Source organism: Prionailurus viverrinus, chromosome B4 (genome assembly GCF_022837055.1).
Source record: "Prionailurus viverrinus isolate Anna chromosome B4, UM_Priviv_1.0, whole genome shotgun sequence".
Lineage (NCBI taxonomy): Eukaryota > Metazoa > Chordata > Mammalia > Carnivora > Felidae > Prionailurus > Prionailurus viverrinus.
Genome location: NC_062567.1, coordinates 97739478 through 97757641, shown reverse-complemented (window position 1 = coordinate 97757641; position 18164 = coordinate 97739478). Strand labels below are relative to the sequence as shown.

General features: G+C 41.4%; 1 protein-coding gene across 2 annotated transcripts in view; it reads left to right on the top strand.

Annotated features, from left to right (window-relative positions):
- Positions 1-17565, top strand: part of E2F7 (E2F transcription factor 7) — a 39572-nt gene extending 22007 nt beyond the window's left edge. For both annotated transcript variants that reach the window (XM_047868340.1, XM_047868339.1), the window contains 6 exons: positions 5068-5253; positions 5738-5810; positions 9059-9560; positions 11178-11433; positions 12925-13346; positions 14646-17565. In XM_047868340.1, the coding sequence (XP_047724296.1) occupies positions 5068-5253; positions 5738-5810; positions 9059-9560; positions 11178-11433; positions 12925-13346; positions 14646-14816 (1610 nt within the window). In that variant the 3' untranslated portion in view covers positions 14817-17565. The remainder of the gene's footprint in view (positions 1-5067; positions 5254-5737; positions 5811-9058; positions 9561-11177; positions 11434-12924; positions 13347-14645) is intronic.
- Positions 17566-18164: the final 599 nt, after the last annotated feature.

Sequence of the window (18164 nt, the reverse complement as noted above, 5' to 3'; positions counted from 1 at the left end):
GGGCAAGCAGTTTCCTACATGAGAGGTTTTTAATAACAGATTCAAGTTTTTCAGCTATAGGGCTATTCAGTTTATCTCTAGTAGATCTATCCTTCTACTTTGTGTTCAGTTTTCTCTTTTTCTAGTTTCTTAAGGTAGAAGTGGAGGTGATTCTAGATCGTTCTTTTTTCTAGTAGGTATTTAATGCTGTCAATTTTTACTGTAAGTGCTGCTTTAGCTCTATCCCACAAATTTTGATATGTGTGTTTTCTCTGTCTTTCAATTCAAAATATTTTGCAATTTCCCTTTATGTTTTCCTTTTATTGGGATGTGTGCTCATTTCCAATTTTTCTGAGATTTTTCCAGATCTTTTTCTTATGGATTTCTAACTTCATTCCATGTGGGCAGAGAATATACTTTATGTAACTTGAATCCTTTCAAATTTATTGAGGTTTGTTTTATGGTACAGATATGGTCTACCCATATGCACTTAAAAAAAGAATGTATATTCTACTTTGTTGAGTGGAATGTTTTACAAATGACAACTAAATCGAGTTGGTTGATTGTGTTGTCTAATTCTTCTATATCCTTACTGACTTTATGTTTATTTCTTCTCTCAATTGCTGGTAGAGGAATGTTGAAATGTCTGATTATAGTTGCAGATTTGTCTATTTCTTCTTTCAGCTCTATCAGGTTTTCCTATGTGTATTTGAAGCTGTCATTATGTACATAAACATTTAAGACCAATCCCTACGTCTTCTTGGTGAATTGACCCTTTTCTCATTATGAATGACCCTTCTTTATGCCTGATGATATTCTTTGTTTTGAAATCTACTTTATCTAATGGTAATATAATCATTTCAGCTTTCTTTCGATTAGTTAGCATAGTGTATATTGTTCATTCTTTTAACTATTGGTACCTATATTTAAAGTGAGCTTCTAGGGGCGCCTGGGTAGCTCAGTCATTTAAGCGGCTGACTTCGGCTCAGGTCATGATTTCGCGGTCCGTGAGTTCGAGCCCCGCGTCGGGCTCTGTGCTGACAGCTCAGAACCTGGAGCCTGTTTCAGATTCTGTGTCTCCCTCTCTCTGACCCTCCCCCGTTCATGCTCTGTCTCTCTCTGTCTCCAAAATAAATAAAAACGTTAAAAAAAAATTAAATAAAGTGAGTTTCTAGTAGGTAGTACATGGTTGAGAGTTTTTTCATCTAATCTGACAATTTCTGCTTTTTAATTGAGTTGTTTAGACCATTTGCATTTAAGGTGATTATTGATATTTGACTTTAGTCTGTCTTGCTATTTGTTTTCAATTTGTCCCATCTGCTCATTGTTTCCCTTTTTACTTTTTTTTTTTTTACTTCTTTTGGATTTATTATTTTTTATGCTTCCATAAAAAATTTTTTTTACTGGCTTTATTGGCTTATTAGCGGTAACTCTTTGTTGTGTTATTTTAATGGCTGCCTTAGGATTTATAGTATGCACTTTTAACTTATCACAGGCTACCTTCAAATGATGTACTACTTATATAAGGATCTTATAATAGCGTACTTTCACTTCTCCCTGCCTGGCCTTTGTACTATTATTACCAAACATTTTACTGCTCTGTGTGTTATAAACTCCACAATGCATTGTTATTATTTTTGGTTTAAACAGTCTATTGTCTTTTAAAAGACTTTCATAAGGGGAAAACTTTATATCTACCATGTAATCAGCATTTCTGGTGCTTGTCATCCCTTTTTTGTAGGTGCGGGTTTCCATCTGGTATCATTTTTCTTGGCTTGATGGACTTTCTTTAACATTTCTTGTAGTGCAGGTTTGCCACTAATGAATTCTTCCAGCTCTCCTATGTCTAAAGATATCTTTATTTTCCCCATTTTCCAGCTTTATTGAGATATACTCAACGTACATCACTGTATAAGCTTAAGGTGTAGAGCATAATGATTTGACCTACATATATTGTGAATTCATCACTGCAGTAAGTTTGGTTAGCATACATCATATTAATACAATAAGAAGAGAAAAAAAAGGGAAACAAATTTTTTTCCTTGTGATGAGAACTCTTAGGAGTTCTGTTAACAACCGTTAACTCTGTTAACAACTATTGTATATAACATACAGCAGTGTTAGCTATAGCCATCATGGCAGACATTACATCCTGAGTACTTATCATGTAACAGGAAATCTGTATGTTTTTTACCACCTTGCTCCATTGTTTTTAAAAGATATTTTTGCTGGGACTCCTGGGTGGCTCAGTCAATTGAGTGTCTGACTCTTTGATTTTGACTCAGATCATGATCCCAGGGTCATGGGATTGATCCCTGCATTGGGCTCTGGGCAGTGTGGAACCTGCTTAAGATTTATGCTCTCTCTCCCTCTGCCCCTCTCCCCCATTTGCGCTCTCTCTCTCTCTCTCAAAATAAAATAAATTTTTAAAAAGGTATTTTCGATGGGCAAAGGTTTCAGGATTGAAGGTTTTTCCTCTCAGTACTTTAAAGAAGTTGCTCTACTGTCTTCTAGGTTGGATTGTTTCTTGTTAGAAATCTATCATCATCTTGTTATTCCAGATATAATGTGTCCTTTGTCTCTGGTTGCTTTTAAGATTTTCTTTCTGCCTTGTTTTAAATGATTTGATTATGTGTGCTTTGGTATTTCTTCATGTCTCTTGTACTTGGGTTTGTTAGGCTTCTTAGATCTATGGGTTGAAGGTGTTTATCAACTTTGACAAATTTTCAGCCATTATTTTTTTGGATTTTTTTTTCTGTCCCCTCTTCTGTTCTTTGGGGACTCCAGTTATGCCTAAATTTGGCTGCTTGAAGTTATCCCACAGTTCACTGATGTTTTGTTTCTTTCATTCTCTTTTCTGGGTTTCATTTGGGAGAGTTTCTATTGGTATATCTTCAAATTCACTATTTTTTTTTCTGCAGCATTACAGTTTTTATCACTGGAAGTTTGACTTGAGCCTTTAGATTTTCGATGTCTCTACTCAACATGTTCAGTCTTTCCTCTAGTTCCCTGAGTTCATGGAATTATAATACCTGTTTTCATCTGCCCGTCTACTAATTCTATCGTGTGTCACTTTTGAATCCATTTCCATTGATTTGTCTCTTCACTGCAGGTTATATTTCGCTCAACTTTTTGTACCTGGTAATTTTTAATTATATGCCAGACACTAAGATGTGGGGTGCTAGATATTTCAGTTTTTCTAAAAATGTTCTTCATCTTTGTTCTGGGATGCAATGAAGTTACTTGGGAACAGTGAACCTTTCAGGCCTTGTTTTTAAGCTTTGGTAGGCAGGGCCATCAGCAGTTAGTCTTTAGTGCATTATCCCCACTACTGAGGCAATAATACCCTTTTCAGCATTCTAACCAGTGACCCATGAATTACAAGATTTTTCCATGCTAGCTATTGACAACAGGCACTATTCCCAGCCCTGGGTGAGCTGCAAGACACTATTCCTTCTTCTCCTTTTGAGTGGTTCTTTCCGTAACATTGGGTAGGTTTCTCACATGCGTGGGTGTTCCACGGAATACTTAAGAGTGGGAGTACCTTCTGCAGGTCTCCACCATTCTTTTTGTGTAGTTCTCCTTTCTGGTATTTTGCCCTGCAAATTCTAGCCATCCTGGCTTTCCTTGACTCCCAGCTCCAACCTCAATGTGGAGAGACTTCCAGTTTCTGTCCAGGTTCCCTTCCCTATACTCCAACCTGGAAACATTCTCCAGACAGTAAGTGGGGGGGCAATCCTCAATCTCACTCCATTGATTCCTGTCTCTAAGGACCCTGCTGTCCGGTGTCTTGAGAGCCATTGTTTTGATATACTTTGTCTGATATTTTGTTTCAGGAAGGAGGGTAAATTTGTTCCCTGTTACTGTCTGGACCCATTTTCTTTTTGATTTTATAATTTTTAACTTTCTAAAGACCATTTTGGGGGTTTTTGTAAAGGTGATTTTGTTTTTCAGTTTTTATGTGTTTTAGAAAATGTAAGTCTAGCAGGGCCCTTCAGTTTATTAATCTTTTCATTAAAATGGGCATGCTTTGGGGTGTCTGGGTAGCTCAGTCAGTTAAGTGTCTGACTTGATTTCAGCTCAGGTCATGATCTCACGCTTCATGAGTTCCAGCCCCACATCGGGCTCCGTAATGACAGTGTGGAGCCTGCTTGGGATTCTCTGTCTCCCTCTCTCTCTGCTTGCTACCCCCAGTGGCACCTACTCTCTCTCAAAATAAATAAATATTTCTTAAAATTATGCATGTTTTTTGGTCTCTGCACTGACAGCACAGAGCCTGCTTGGGATTCTCTGTCTGCTCCTCCCCTACTCATTCCCTCTGTCTCTCTTTCAAAATAAATGAATAAACAAACAAATGTGCATGCTTTGAACCTAGAAAGAAAAATCACACAGATGAACAGGGTAGGAATGACTAAACAACAGGGACTATTTCTATGTAGAAACATAGGCCTGGCTCTATACAGGAAGTTTTGTCCTGATTTTACACAGCCTCTTTAAGCAAAAAAATGGGCCTCCAAGGCCCTTCTATTCTCACTGTTCTGCAGCACTTCAACCATGACGTTTTTGCTGACCTTATTCCCTTGGTCACTTAGTAACTGAGCCTCCTACTGCCTAAGAAAGACATAATAGAGCATAATAGAAAATAGAGATTCGTATACTCATTGCCCTAGAGCTGTGGCAGAAGCGGCTGATCCCAATTAATGTTAAAATCTCTAAATATGTGTGTTGGGCTGAGCATGGTTGGGTTTTCCTTTGATATCTCTGCCCAAAGAAAGCATCTGAAATGTCAGGTCCATTCTAATTTGGGTTGGAGAACATTTTGCTCTACTTTTGTTGCAGTTGGGATAATTTTAGAATATATATGAATTCGGTCTCACTTTATAGTCTTTTACTAACTCTTAAAAAAATTAGTACATCTAAAGAAATTGGGGTTTGAGACAAGGCTCATAAGATTCCTTTGATTGTCTTAGTTTTTAATTTATAGGATAGCTCCATTACAATTACAGGCTCCCAAAGCTATATTCTAAAAAGGCTAAAATTATCCTGAATTATAGCTATATAACACTACCAATTCTCTCATTTATTTAGATGAAGAACTAGTGGATGTTTCTGCATCTGTCTTACCAGAATTGAAAAGAGAAACATATGGCCAGATTCAAGTCTGTGCAAAACAGAGGCTGGCTCGACATGGTTCTTTTAACACAGTTCAGGCTTCTGAGAGGATCCAGAGGAAAGTGAACTCAGAGCCCAGCAGCCCTTATAGAGAAGAACAAGGTATATGCCTTTTCTTATTCCGTGGACTCCGTCAGCTGTCATGTAACAGTCACCCTACCCAGGCATTTTAAAATGAGCTGACTCTAGGCCATGCCCTTTTTTTCACTTACCTGAAGTAAAAGGATGGTTGAGGGCAAAAGAGTTGCTGACTTCACAGGGAATGAACATGGCTCCGTGCCTGAAATTCATCCTAGTCAGCCATGAAGATCCACTGGTTTGCCAACTGGGTCTGTTTGATGCATCTCAGACATTCATCAGGTTTACAAAGCAACACTTGTTTTCTTTGTTTTGTTTCTAATTATTGATGAGACCTGAACTCCCCACTAATAGCTAGCTTCTGGAAATTTCTCTCTTTGAGTCAAAACCAGAACGGATTTGAGATAATCTTATAATCCCTGAGCTGTGAATAATGAATCCTACTATATATAATTGGTGTGTGTAAGTCTCTTGCCATATTTTGTTAGAATTTTATTTTCCTTTTTAGGATCAGGTGGCTACTCCTTAGAAATTGGAAGTCTGGCAGCTGTTTACCGACAGAAAATAGAAGACAGTTCACAGTAAGTAGTTTTTAAAAACTCTGAGTGTATTCTTTTCTATTTTCTGGTGTTAACTTTGAACACATTGAAATGCAACCCATCAAAAGGTAAATTTAGCAGTCTTCCTCAGAAGTTAGCCATTTGTTTATTAAGAATTTTCTGGGGTGCCTGGGTGGCTCAGTTGGTTGTGCATCTGACTTTGGCTCAGGTCATGATCCCACAGTTTGTGAGTTCAAGCCCCATAGCAGGTTCTCTGCTGTCAGCACAGAGCCCACTTTCAGATCCTCTGTCCCCTCTCACTCTGCCTCTCCTCTACTCACACACACACACACACACACACACTCTCTCTCTCTCTTTCTCTCTCTGAAAAATAAATAAATACTTAAAAAAAAAAAAGAATTTTCTGTTTCCCCTTTCTGCCTAACACTGTTCTGGATATAGCATCAAGGACACAAAAGTAGGAAGAATGGATCCCCTATGCTAATGAAAGCTTATGGGAAAAAATAAAAACAAATACACTGAGAAAAGACAATCCACTACTAACATGGCACTGAGGACTGAAGATTGGAGCTCCAGGAGTCATTTTGTCATTACCATAGATAACTTTGTTTATGAACCACCAGATCTTGTTCCAAAAGTTTTATATATATTAACTCATCTAATCATAACAAATGTTTGAGGTGGGTACTGTTTTTTCTTCATTTTACAGAAAGGAAATGGAAACCCAAAGAGGTTAAATAACTTGCCCAAAGTCACAGTGCTGATTCAAACCCAGGATTCAAACCCAGACTCTTTGATTCAAATTTTGGGTCTGATTTTGAAGAAAATCACATATTATCAGAAGAAGCAGAGAAAGTGCTAATGAGGGAACGAGAGTGGTTTTTAAGGACAAATTTGGGAAGAAACAGATTATGATGTGGGGTCAGGGAGTACCGGGACATTAAGCCGATTAGTTTAGCTGTAATGATTTGTCCAAATAGGATAGTAAAGGGAAACATCATTCGTAAAAAGAACTTGGGGTGTTGGAGGTGAATAGGTCAGGTTGGCAAAGAGCTTTGAAAGCCAGGTGGAAGAGTTTGGGTTTATGCGACAGACGATGATGAACTATGTAGACTCCATGGAGAACAGCACTCTGGCTGCTTTTATTAAGCAGGTGGGATTCAGCACCTGCAGCCTTTCTGCTGTGTCATGGTGCAGATCTGAGCTGTGTCAGCTGCAGACGGAAGAGTAGAAATCAGTGTAAGACGGTGAGTGAGCAAGACTCACCAAGTAGAGAGACATCACAAAGAACACCTGGATCTCAGACGGTGGTGCTGTTGTTGGTGGAGGTAGACAGGTTGAGGATGGATGACCAGAGGGAGGACGGTGAGTGATAGACTCAGCATGGCCATGTTGAGCTTCTCATAGCCGAGTAGTAGTGATCACTCTCTCAGGCTGTGGTCGGACAGATACACTCACCTCTGCAGCCGGTGCCCTCCATTTTAACTTCAGCACATGGACAACAAGACTGGGCAAAATAGGTCCTACTGATTAGTTCTTAGAGGAGTCTTTTTTTTTTTTTTTTTTTTTAACGTTTATTTATTTTTGAGACAGAGAGAGACAGAGCATGAATGGGGGAGGGTCAGAGAGAGGGAGACACAGAATCTGAAACAGGCTCCAGGCTCTGAGCAGTCAGCCCAGAGCCCGACACGGGGCTCGAACTCACATACCGCGAGATCGTGACCTGAGCCAAAGTCGGATGCTTAACCGACTGAGCCACCCAGGCGCCCCTCTTAGAGGAGCCTTACAAGGATTTTCTTCACCTGTTTCCAAAAATACACTAGAAATATAAATGTTTTTTAATATTTAGACATTTTCCCATAGAAAACGCCCATTGTTTATAATCTCATATGTTAAATGGGGGTTAATTTTTCATGTGTTCTGCCTAAAAATTGTGATACTGAACAGAACGGGACAAGAATGGCAGAAAATAATTTAGTAGGTAACTTTATTTCCTCACTGCCCAGTTCATTTATGTCACAGTGGATTTGAAACAAACCAGATGTATCCTTTAAATGAAACTCTGGGGGCGCCTGGGTGGCGCAGTCGGTTAAGCCTCCGGCTTCAGCCAGGTCATGATCTCGCGGTCCGTGAGTTCGAGCCCCGTGTCGGGCTCTGGGCTGATGGCCCGGAGCCTGGAGCCTGTTTCCGATTCTGTGTCTCCCTCTCTCTCTGCCCCTCGCCCGTTCATGCTCTGTCTCTCTCTGTCCCAAAAATAAATAAACGTTGAAAAAAAAAAATGAAAAAAAAAAATAAATGAAACTCTGATTTGGGGGCACCTAGGTGGCTAAAGTCAGTTAGGCGTCTGACTCTTGATATCGGCTCAGGTCACCATCTCACAGTTTGTGACATCAAGCCCTGCATTGGGCTCTGTTCTGTCAGTGCAGAGCCTGCTTGGGATTCTCTCTGCCCCTCTCCTTCTCTCTCTCTCTCTCTCTCTCTCTCTCTTTCCCTCTCAAAATAAACAAACTTTAAAAAAAATAAATGAAGGGGCGCCTGGGTGGCGCAGTCGGTTAAGCGTCTGACTTCAATCCAGGTCACGATCTCGCGGTCCGTGAGTTCGAGCCCTGCGTCAGGCTCTGAGCTGATGGCTCAGAGCCTGGAGCCTGTTTCCGATTCTGTGTCTCCCTCTCTCTCTGCCCCTCCCCCATTCATGCTCTGTCTCTCTCTGTCCCAAAAATAAATAAACGTTGAAAAAAAAAATTAAAAAAAAAAAAATAAATAAATAAATAAAAATAAAAAATAATAAATAAATGAATAAACTCTGGTCCAGTCTTTGCTATCTACCCAGAATGTCATACAGCGCCTAGTGTGAGGCCCAGCTTCATCACGTTAGAGCTGGGTGACCCTCAGTAGGCTGATGAGCCTCTGAGCTTCAGTCTCGTAAACTGGTGGCAGAGAGCTATCATTATCATAATTATGTAAAACAATTATAATATTATGCTAACTGATAACTATTAGATGTAGAAGAAGCAGGGGAGGAGCCAGTCTGAGCTCTAACCTGAGATCCCTCAAAGGCGGCCCTCCCAATCCCTGACCATCTATCCACGTTACATGGGCCCCTGCCTCTGGGATTAGCTAATAGGTGCTCAAGGGGCACACTTCAGTAGCAGCGTGAGCAGCATTATCTCATTTCTGCTTTGGTACATCTCTCTGGAGGAAGGCAAAGAATCAGGAGCTGGTGGAACACGATAACTTGTTGAGACCCATTATGTTTCTTTTCATTTCAGGGGAAAGGCCTTTGCCGGTAAGAGAGTGATGCCTCCGTCAAGCAGCCTGGACCCTGTTGCTCCTTCCCCTACCCTGTCTGCTGACTCAGAATATCGTGTTAACCCTTTAGCGCACCAAGTATTTTCTGTGGCCCAAACGGACCTGCAGTCCTTCTCCATGCAGAATGGTCTGAATGCACAAGCGGGTGTCTCACCGTCTTCTGCCGCCTCAGACGGGGAAACGCCAAAGCCAGCCCTGCTGACCAGCCAGCCCTTGGTGTACGTGCCCTCCACCTCACTGTTCATGCTGTATGGGAACCTACAGGAGGGACCGTCCCCAGGGTCAGGCTCAGGGTCGGAGAGGGACGGTGGAAGCTTGGAGGTCACGGCATCAGAGCATTCACCCACACCCTCAGTTCAGAAGCGCCTGGGTGAGGAGAGGAAGCCTCAAGAGGAGGAGCCAGCCACTAAAAGACAGAGCAGGGACTATGATGACAGCCCTCTAGCCCTTGTCATGCCCAAGGTAAGGGAGTTTGGGGAGGGAGGGACATGTTTAGTGACATCCCGTTAACCCAGAATTCCTTCCCAGTAAAGACACACAGATACTAATAAGCTACTGAGTCTGGAATGGAAGGTATTTTGTGTATCACTTGTATAACTAAGCCTGGGACTGGCTCTCCCATAGTCTTGCCATAAAGTAGTACCATAAGAAAAGCGATTTTGGGGGCACCTGGGTGGCGCAGTCGGTTAAGCGTCCGACTTCAGCCAGGTCACGATCTCGCGGTCCCTGAGTTCGAGCCCCGCGTCAGGCTCTGGGCTGATAGCTCAGAGCCTGGAGCCTGTTTCCGATTCTGTGTCTCCCTCTCTCTCTGCCCCTCCCCCATTCATGCTCTGTCTCTCTCTGTCCCAAAAATAAAATAAACGTTGAAAAAAAAAATTTAAAAAAAAAAAAAAAAAAAAAAAAGAAAAGCGATTTTGGGGGCGCCTGGGTGGCTCAGTCAGTTAAGCATCCAACTCTTGACTTTGGCTCAGGTCATGATCTCAGGGTTCATGGGATCAAGCCCCACGTCAGGCTCTGTGCTGAACATGGATCCCGCTTAAATTCTCTCCCTCTCTCTCTGCCTCACTCCTCCCCCCAGCACATGCATGCATGCACACAGACTCACTCAAAAAATTTAAAAAAACAAGTGCTTTCTATAAAGTTCCTGCTTTGCATAAAATGCTAAACGATATATGAAAAATAGAAAAGAAAGACCCATAATCCTTCCACATAGAGGCAATCACCGTTAACATGTTTGTAGATCTCCTCCCTTTTTCTATACTTTCTGGGTTTGTTTTTTTGTTTGTTTGTTTGTTTTTTTCAAACAAGTTGAGATCACTGAAATAGCCACCGTAATCCAGGAGGCACCGAAGTCTCAGAGTCAGGAATACAGGTGGTATTTGGCTTTTAGTGTCTGTGTCTGTTCTCATCCCTGTTCAGAGATCCTGTTTCCCCAGCTACAAAGTGAAGGGAGCAAAAATGTGAGCTGTTCGTATCTCTCACAAAGTAGCCCTCGAAGGTTAATGAGATATGACCAGTAAAACACTGTGAGAGCAGAAGCACGGTCATGACAGCAGTCCATGGTGGGTCAGCCAGACTCATAGAGATCAGTACCTTAGTTATGACCCCTTCTCTTTTATTCCTCCCTCTCGCCAGAGTGAATTGTTCTAATTGTGTATATAGCCTGGGGTTGCATAACAGCAGGGAAGACTGACTGGGGTATGTCTTAGGTAACCAAGACCGGCTTTGGGCCCATCCTGCCGTTCATACTGGGCCACTAAAAGATGCATCCACACTCTGGATGCATTAGCAGCTCAGAAATTTATTTCATAGTGTAAATACCATGGCCAGTTTTTCATTATTAAAACTCCATCATTTCTGTGCTTCAGAATCCTAAACCTCCAGGAGCACATGACATGTCCTTGATTTTCAGACCATTCCTAGAAGTGTGACCGAAACAACTCACATACACGATGCAGTGTGGCACATGGCGATCTCTGACCTTTCTGCTTATGTCTTAGCTATTTTGAGAAGGCTGTTCTTGAAATGTACTACTGGGATTTTTACGTGCCTTTCTGGTTCCTGCTTGGTTGTGCTTAGAAACCCTCAGATTCAACAGACATCGCTTCTCCCAAGACCCTGGGTCCCGGAGGATCTGCGCCCCTCGAAGACATTCACATGGAGAGTCAACTCTCTGCTGCAGAACAGCCTTCGGGAAAGGCTTCAGCAAACTGCTGCATTTCTTCCGAGTGGGGAAGTTCTTCAAGAGATGCAGAGGTTGAAAAGTCTTCAAAAGAAAATGAAAGCACCAAAGAGCCCTCTTTGCTGCAGTATCTTTATGTACAGTCGCCAGCCGGTAAGAGATGTCACCCTGTCTTAGGGCCCCTTGGGGTAGTCAGATCATGAATTAGATTTTTAAATTTTTGTCCACGTCACCTGACCGAAGTAGCCCATTAGTGATGCTGTGTACAGCCTCTGAGCCATTTTACTCTAAACCGCTTGTTTCCTCCCTCTGTGAACCGAAGGCAAAGGCTGTCTTCATTTTCACCAACTGGAAGGATACTAGGAAAATAATTAGGGCAAGTGAGTTTTTTGTTAATGCGTTGAACTTCATTTGCTAAAAAAGCACAATTCAAAAGATCGTTCTGTTTTTATAATTCAGCTGAATCTGGCATTGGTTCAGTTTACTGAACAGCATGAACCTCATGGCCACTATGTGCAGCTAGCCTGCCGATGTCTCGCATATCTGGAGGTACTGAGCATTCACTGTGGTCGAGGGCCAGGTCTGGAGACAGAGGGCTGGACATCAAAGCCACTTACAGTCTTCATGAAGTATTCAGCCATCCTCACCGGTAAAGCAGCACTAACCATGGCTGCTATGCCATGGGGGTGCTCTCAAAATTGAACTAAATTTTATAAGATAATACATCCGAAGCACTTCGATAATAGGACCTGACAGAAAGACTCAAGTGCTGTTAGTATTTCAAAATAAAGCTGAAACATAATAGATACCTAATTTTTAAGATATGCACCATGTATGTAAAGCTGCTCTCAATGCAAAGAGACTTTAACTGATTTTCCTCAGCTTTCCATTCACTTCACAGGTTAGGCAGGTGTTTTTTTATTGTTCTCTTATCTAGAAAATGTTCTTTATTCCACTAGCAAATATTTTTTGAGGGTCTGACGTAAGCATGATACTCAGTGGTGCAGATACATTGATGAACAAGAAACAGACTTGGTTCCTGCCAAATGAAAATGACAGCCCAGCACAGGGATTATTAGCTTTTTCTAGGCCAAGGACCCACTGACACTTTGGTAAAGCCTGTGGATTCTTCTTCACAATGTTTACAAATGCTTGAAATTATTAAATACATAGGATTATAAGGGGAAGTCAATTATACCAAAACAAAAAATAATTTTTACTAGTGACAAAGTCAAGGTGCTATTAATACTGTCAGATTTGTTGCCTAGGATCCAAGTTGAGGGAAATATAAATTTGCTAGAAATTTATAAGAATAAATAAATTTTGCTATAAATTTGTAAGAATAAAGATAACAATTTTTCCATCAAAGTTCATTTTCCTCCTCGACGTGGAACTCACATTAACTGACCCTCTCAGTAGCCCTGGGCATCTACCACATTGTCACACAGATGGTTGTGGGATCTCATTCGTGGCCATTGCTGAGGAGACGCAGTGCAGGGTGGGGAGAACACGGGAAGGGGGTTGGCTGGTCAGGCAGAATCCATTCTTTGTGGGTTCTTTCTCATTTGGAAGCGCCGTGCGGGATGTGAGCTGGAATGGTATCTTCCTGTTATGTTGACTTACCTTGTTCTGCTTCTGTTTCAGGATTAAATGGTTTCAATGTGCTCTTATCTGGCAGTCAGACCCCCCATCCTGTGGGGCCACCTTCAGGTCAGCTGCCATCACTCAGCATTCCTTGCATGGTCTTACCATCCCCGACGCTGGGCACTTTTCCTGTTCTCTATTCTCCCACAATGCCCAGGCCAGTTTCCTCTGCCCCTGGTGCTATCCCAAATGTGGGACCTGTGAATTTTGGCTTGCCTGGCCTCGGATCAACGGCTCATCTTCTCATCGGTCCTGCAAACATGGTTAATCCAAAATCATCGACACTCTCCTCTGCAGACCCTCAGCTTCAGTGTCCAGGCTCACTCAACCTGAGCCCTGTGATGTCAAGATCACACAACACCATCCAGCCTGAATCCCCCATGTATGGGGGGCATCCAGTCTCTGTAGTAAAATTACAGCAGGTGAGTCCTAAAGTGAGCCCAGGAAGGTCATCACTCTGTGATGGGGTCTGCCTGCCTTTAATTAGCTTTAAGTCACATGACTGTAGGACAGAGGCTCTAGGTCAAGGTCTTCCTAGCTTCCACTGTAGACCTAGAGTTATCTGCTTATTTTATAAAGCATGGAGATATTAAGGCAGCAAATGCTGTGCCTTAAAGACAGAAATATTTTTAGTTGTCAATCTGTTCCTTAAAATTAGAGGGACTTATTTGAGTGATGGTTCAGGGGGGATTTGTGAGGAATGCTGAATAGTCAGATGATTTCTCCAAGGCTTTCATTTCAGTAGATCAATAAAGGAGACCACCCTGAATTTTTGTTGTACAGCTATAGAAATAATCGAGAGAAACAGAAGTCTAGATACTAACACAAAGATTCTTATCATCTGTCATTTCTTAAAATGCAGTGTTTAGGAGACAGGAGATACATATAATGTATACAAATATACACATAAGACTCTTATAATCGATATAAATTCATCAATACCCTATTTCCCCCTAAACTCCCATTTGTAGCGGTCAGTAAGTATGTGTTGATTTCCTCTTATGCCTTAGGCATTGTTCAGAATGGTTACTTTTCTCTCACAGAGGAAGAGTTATGCTGTGGCCAAAAATATTTTAGACAAGTCTGTTAGAGGCTGACAAGGTTGCTAGACATTGAAATAAACAGTTTCTAAAGGTGATTATAATGTAATAACATGCTTTCTGATCACCAGTTATGTGCCAGGCACTGATCCAGGCAGTAAAGATATGCCAGTACACAGGATAAAGGCCCCTGTCCTTTGAGGGAACATTAAGGAGATCAACATTTAACACCAGAGGATACATACTAACAAGTAAATAAAAAGCGGGAGACAGATGCAGATACTTGCTATTTGCCCAGTGTGGTCTAAAAGGTGCTTGATAAATATGATCTTGTTTAATTCGTGCAGCTCTGTGAAGTCGTCACTTTTGTCATCCCCGTTGTATGGATGAAAACATTGAGGGACACATGGGTTAAGTAATTTGCCCAAGGTCACACAGCTGGTTGCACCAGTGGCACCCTTCTAACCTGTTTGCTAGGCTGCCTTTCTGCACATGAAATAACAAAGTTAATTTCAGTTGTGGTAAGTGCTGGGAAGGTCAACCCAGATGAGTGTGACAAAAAAGTGCAAAGGAGAGAACGTTTACACGAAGATCACAATGACGCAGGCCAGGACAGGGCTTACTTAGTTCAGAGATCGAGGACAATTTGGACCTCACTGCTGTTTTTATTTGCTCTTTCAGTCACCAGTTCCAGTGACCCCCAAGAGCATCCGACGCACACATCGTGAGACATTTTTCAAGACGCCTGGCAGCCTAGGAGACCCGGTCCTTAGGAGAAGAGAGAGGAATCCGTCACGAAACACCAGCTCGGCACAGAGGAGACTCGAAATCCCCAGCAGCGGGGCTGACTAACCCCACGCCTCACCAGGCGGGGGCGGGATCAAACCACCTGAACTTCCCTGTCGCAGGTGATGCCCTGACGCTGGATGCAAAACGGAACGCAAGCCTTCCGGTCTTCGGCACACGTCCTTCCTCTTTCACCCACTGGTTCTGGTTACCTGCCCGTCATCACGGATCCTCTGTTTTCCGGAAAGTAATTGTTACTAATTGTGCATTCAGTACCAGTTAGAGTCCAGACTCTGTGCGTGGTGTCACAGTGAAAGCACCGACTGACTTCTGTGGTTTTGATTCAAGAATCCTCTTATTGCTGGAAGTAGATCTGAACAGGCTACTGGAGCCTTGTGGTTTTTCTGCTGGGGGAAGGGGGAGCTGTCTAGCACTTAACCAGGGTGAGCGTTCTGGGCATGTATTTCCCCTCACCCTGACTATAGATCTGTGGTGAGAGAAACTTCCTTTCTGCAGTTTCAAAAAGCTACTGCTTCCTTAGGCTTCACCAGGAAGCCAACTCCAGTTGTGAATCCTATGGTATTATTTATTTTGTTCCTGAAATGGGATTTAGTGCAAAAAGTTTACAACTACAGCAAAACACATGTTTTTTCAGGGTATGACGACTTGAATGTTTATACTTTTTTCCTATGATTTGCCCTGCACTTACTTCACAACCTGCTAATAATGTGGATAAATGTATATGCATGACAGAATGTCAAGACCAAAATAACTGTGAATGGCACACCTTGCTATACTGAACTGTGCTTACCCTGTCTGGGCGCGAGAACCAAGAGGGACACCAGCAGCCTGAGAGCTGACCCGTGTGAACCGTGAGGTGTTTACTGTTCATTTGTAAAAATCCTACCATGTGCAGTTCCCTTCACTCTGTGCCCCGTGGGTGTTTTATTTAAATGTTAACCGTAAAGTATCAGGTTTGGAGGCCTTCAAAGAATCGCTGTTTATTGAATAAATCAGGATGGTAGCAAGTGATTATATGGAAAATTGGAACCTGGATGGGACCTTGTGGTAGAATTCTGAAGAGCTAATGATGTGGAACTTGATATAGGAAGATAGGTGATCGTTTTATTTTTTCTTTTGCTTTTTTTCTTTATTATTGGAAGGGTAAGAGGGAAAATGGACACATTATGTTGAGCATCCAAGAGTATGCAAACCAGTTATTTTTCAGAGTTTTTCTGAAAAATACAAGTGGTGAGTGCAGGGATTTCATTGTGCTAACATGAATACTATTCTGGAAACAATTATGCAATACTCGTTTGTTAAACCATATTGCTTTAGGATTTCATCAAGTAGCCAAACTAGCTCTTTTATTCCTAGATTTTTTGATATGTACCTCATTCTTGTCTCTTCCAGTAAGTGGCTTCCCCCCTCCCTTCCTTCCTTTTTCCCTTTCTTTTTTAAGCTTCTGTCTTAGATTTAGAATCTTGGTGTAGGGTTCTATTTTATTATTTTTGGACCCAATAAAATGTTCTATGAAATAAAAATATTAATTTAAGAGACTCTGGGAGTCTGAGCAAAGTAGCTTTATATTAACTACAGGATAATATTAGCCTTATTACCCCACGAGATTTTTGAAAACTTGAGGTAGATAGCCAGATTAAATAAATTTGTTATTATATAAAATTTTTATCAACACTAAACTTATAAAGTTTACAACATGGCATTTTTTTCTTTTTTACAATCTTTGCTAGCATTAAATGGATAAAATTATGGTTCTAATCATCCACAGTTTCCTGGTAATGTTTACCCTGAGCTAATATGAGCTAATATTTGTTTTATACTTTTATTGAAACAAATAAAAATATGCCCTTTTCAGGACACACAGCATCTATATCTGCACAGGGTACATGCATTTTTAAATATACCATACTTAAGAATGTCCACAAAAATATTTTCACTTGAGAGGTCTACATTTGGAAGACATCCCAATCTGATTTTCCCCTCACTGTTTTTGGATGTTCGCCACTTATTAAACTTCTTTGCTATCCCTTTTTTTTAATTATTCTGTTCACATGATGACCATAAAAACCTCAGAGAGTTCACGGTTCTTGAGGGGTGTTAAGGAGCAACCAACCCCCTAAATGAGAATATTAAGACTCTGTGACCATATTCAGCAATAGAAAACTGAGAACTAATCCCTTTTGTATCCGGGACACACTTTTTCATGTGGCTTCGTGATACATAAAAAAATAAAATGATGCTGTGGTTGTGTCTGTCAGGAGAACGTATGTTCCTTACAGAGCAACTGATGAAAATGGACTGCTAAGCTAGACTTGGGTATTTGGAGAAGCGGAAAAGCAATGGCAATCTTGAGTCTATCGTTGTATTACTTAGTAAAAGAAATAATTGTTGGGGACCCTGCTAAGGACACGCAGCTGTGAGTAGGCACTGAGGGAAGGTGTGTGCCCTACACTGTCCAGGGTTTGTGAAACCCTTTCATTCTGGTACAAGAGTTGGGAGAACTTTTATACTTGAATCTACCTACCAAGTTTACATTGCTCAATTCTTTTTGGTAAGGTGCTATTTCTGTATTTAAGTAACTTTTTTTTTTTCAACGTAAAGCTGCTTTCAGCTAATCTTATTGCACTGCTAGTTTTGTGTAGGTATTAATTTTATTGCTGCTTACTGCTTTTGTTTTCATCCTATTTAGCTCTGCTCTTTTTTCTAACGGCTATATTATCTATAGCTGTCTGCTTGGAACTTTCCTATATGTAAACTGATTTGTTTTTCTTTTAGAAAAATATTAAACTTGATAAAATAGCAATAAAAATTAATTCATTTAATGAGATGTTGGTTGTATTTGCTCGTGGGCTGTGTGTACCAATTTCAGCAAAACTGTTCATTGTCGCAGCTCAGCTAACCAAGCCCTCATAAAACCCAAATCGGATCTTTTTTTTTTTTTTTAACGTTTATTTTTGAGACAGAGTATGAATGGGGAAGGGGCAGAGAGAGAGGGAGACACAGAATCAGAAGCAGGCTCCAGGCTCCGAGCCATCAGCCCGGAGCCCGACGCGGGGCTCGAACTCACAGACCACGAGATCGTGACCTGAGTCAAAGTCGGATGCTTAACCGACTGAGCCACCCAGGCGCCCCTAAATCGGATCTTTTGATTGAGACTTCCCGGTAGTTCCCAAACACCAAACCTTAATATGTCAGAATTACACAGGAGCTTGAGAGGATAGGACTATGCTCTTGAGCCTCTGATTTCTACAGTCAGAATCTCCATAGGTTTGGAGCTTCCAGATGATCCTGATGCCTATCCACTTAAAAGAAGCTCAGGTGAATGCAATGCAGACCACTTCCCCAACTTCTCATGAAATCTGCAAGGTTAAATGCCTCTTATTCCAGCAAATG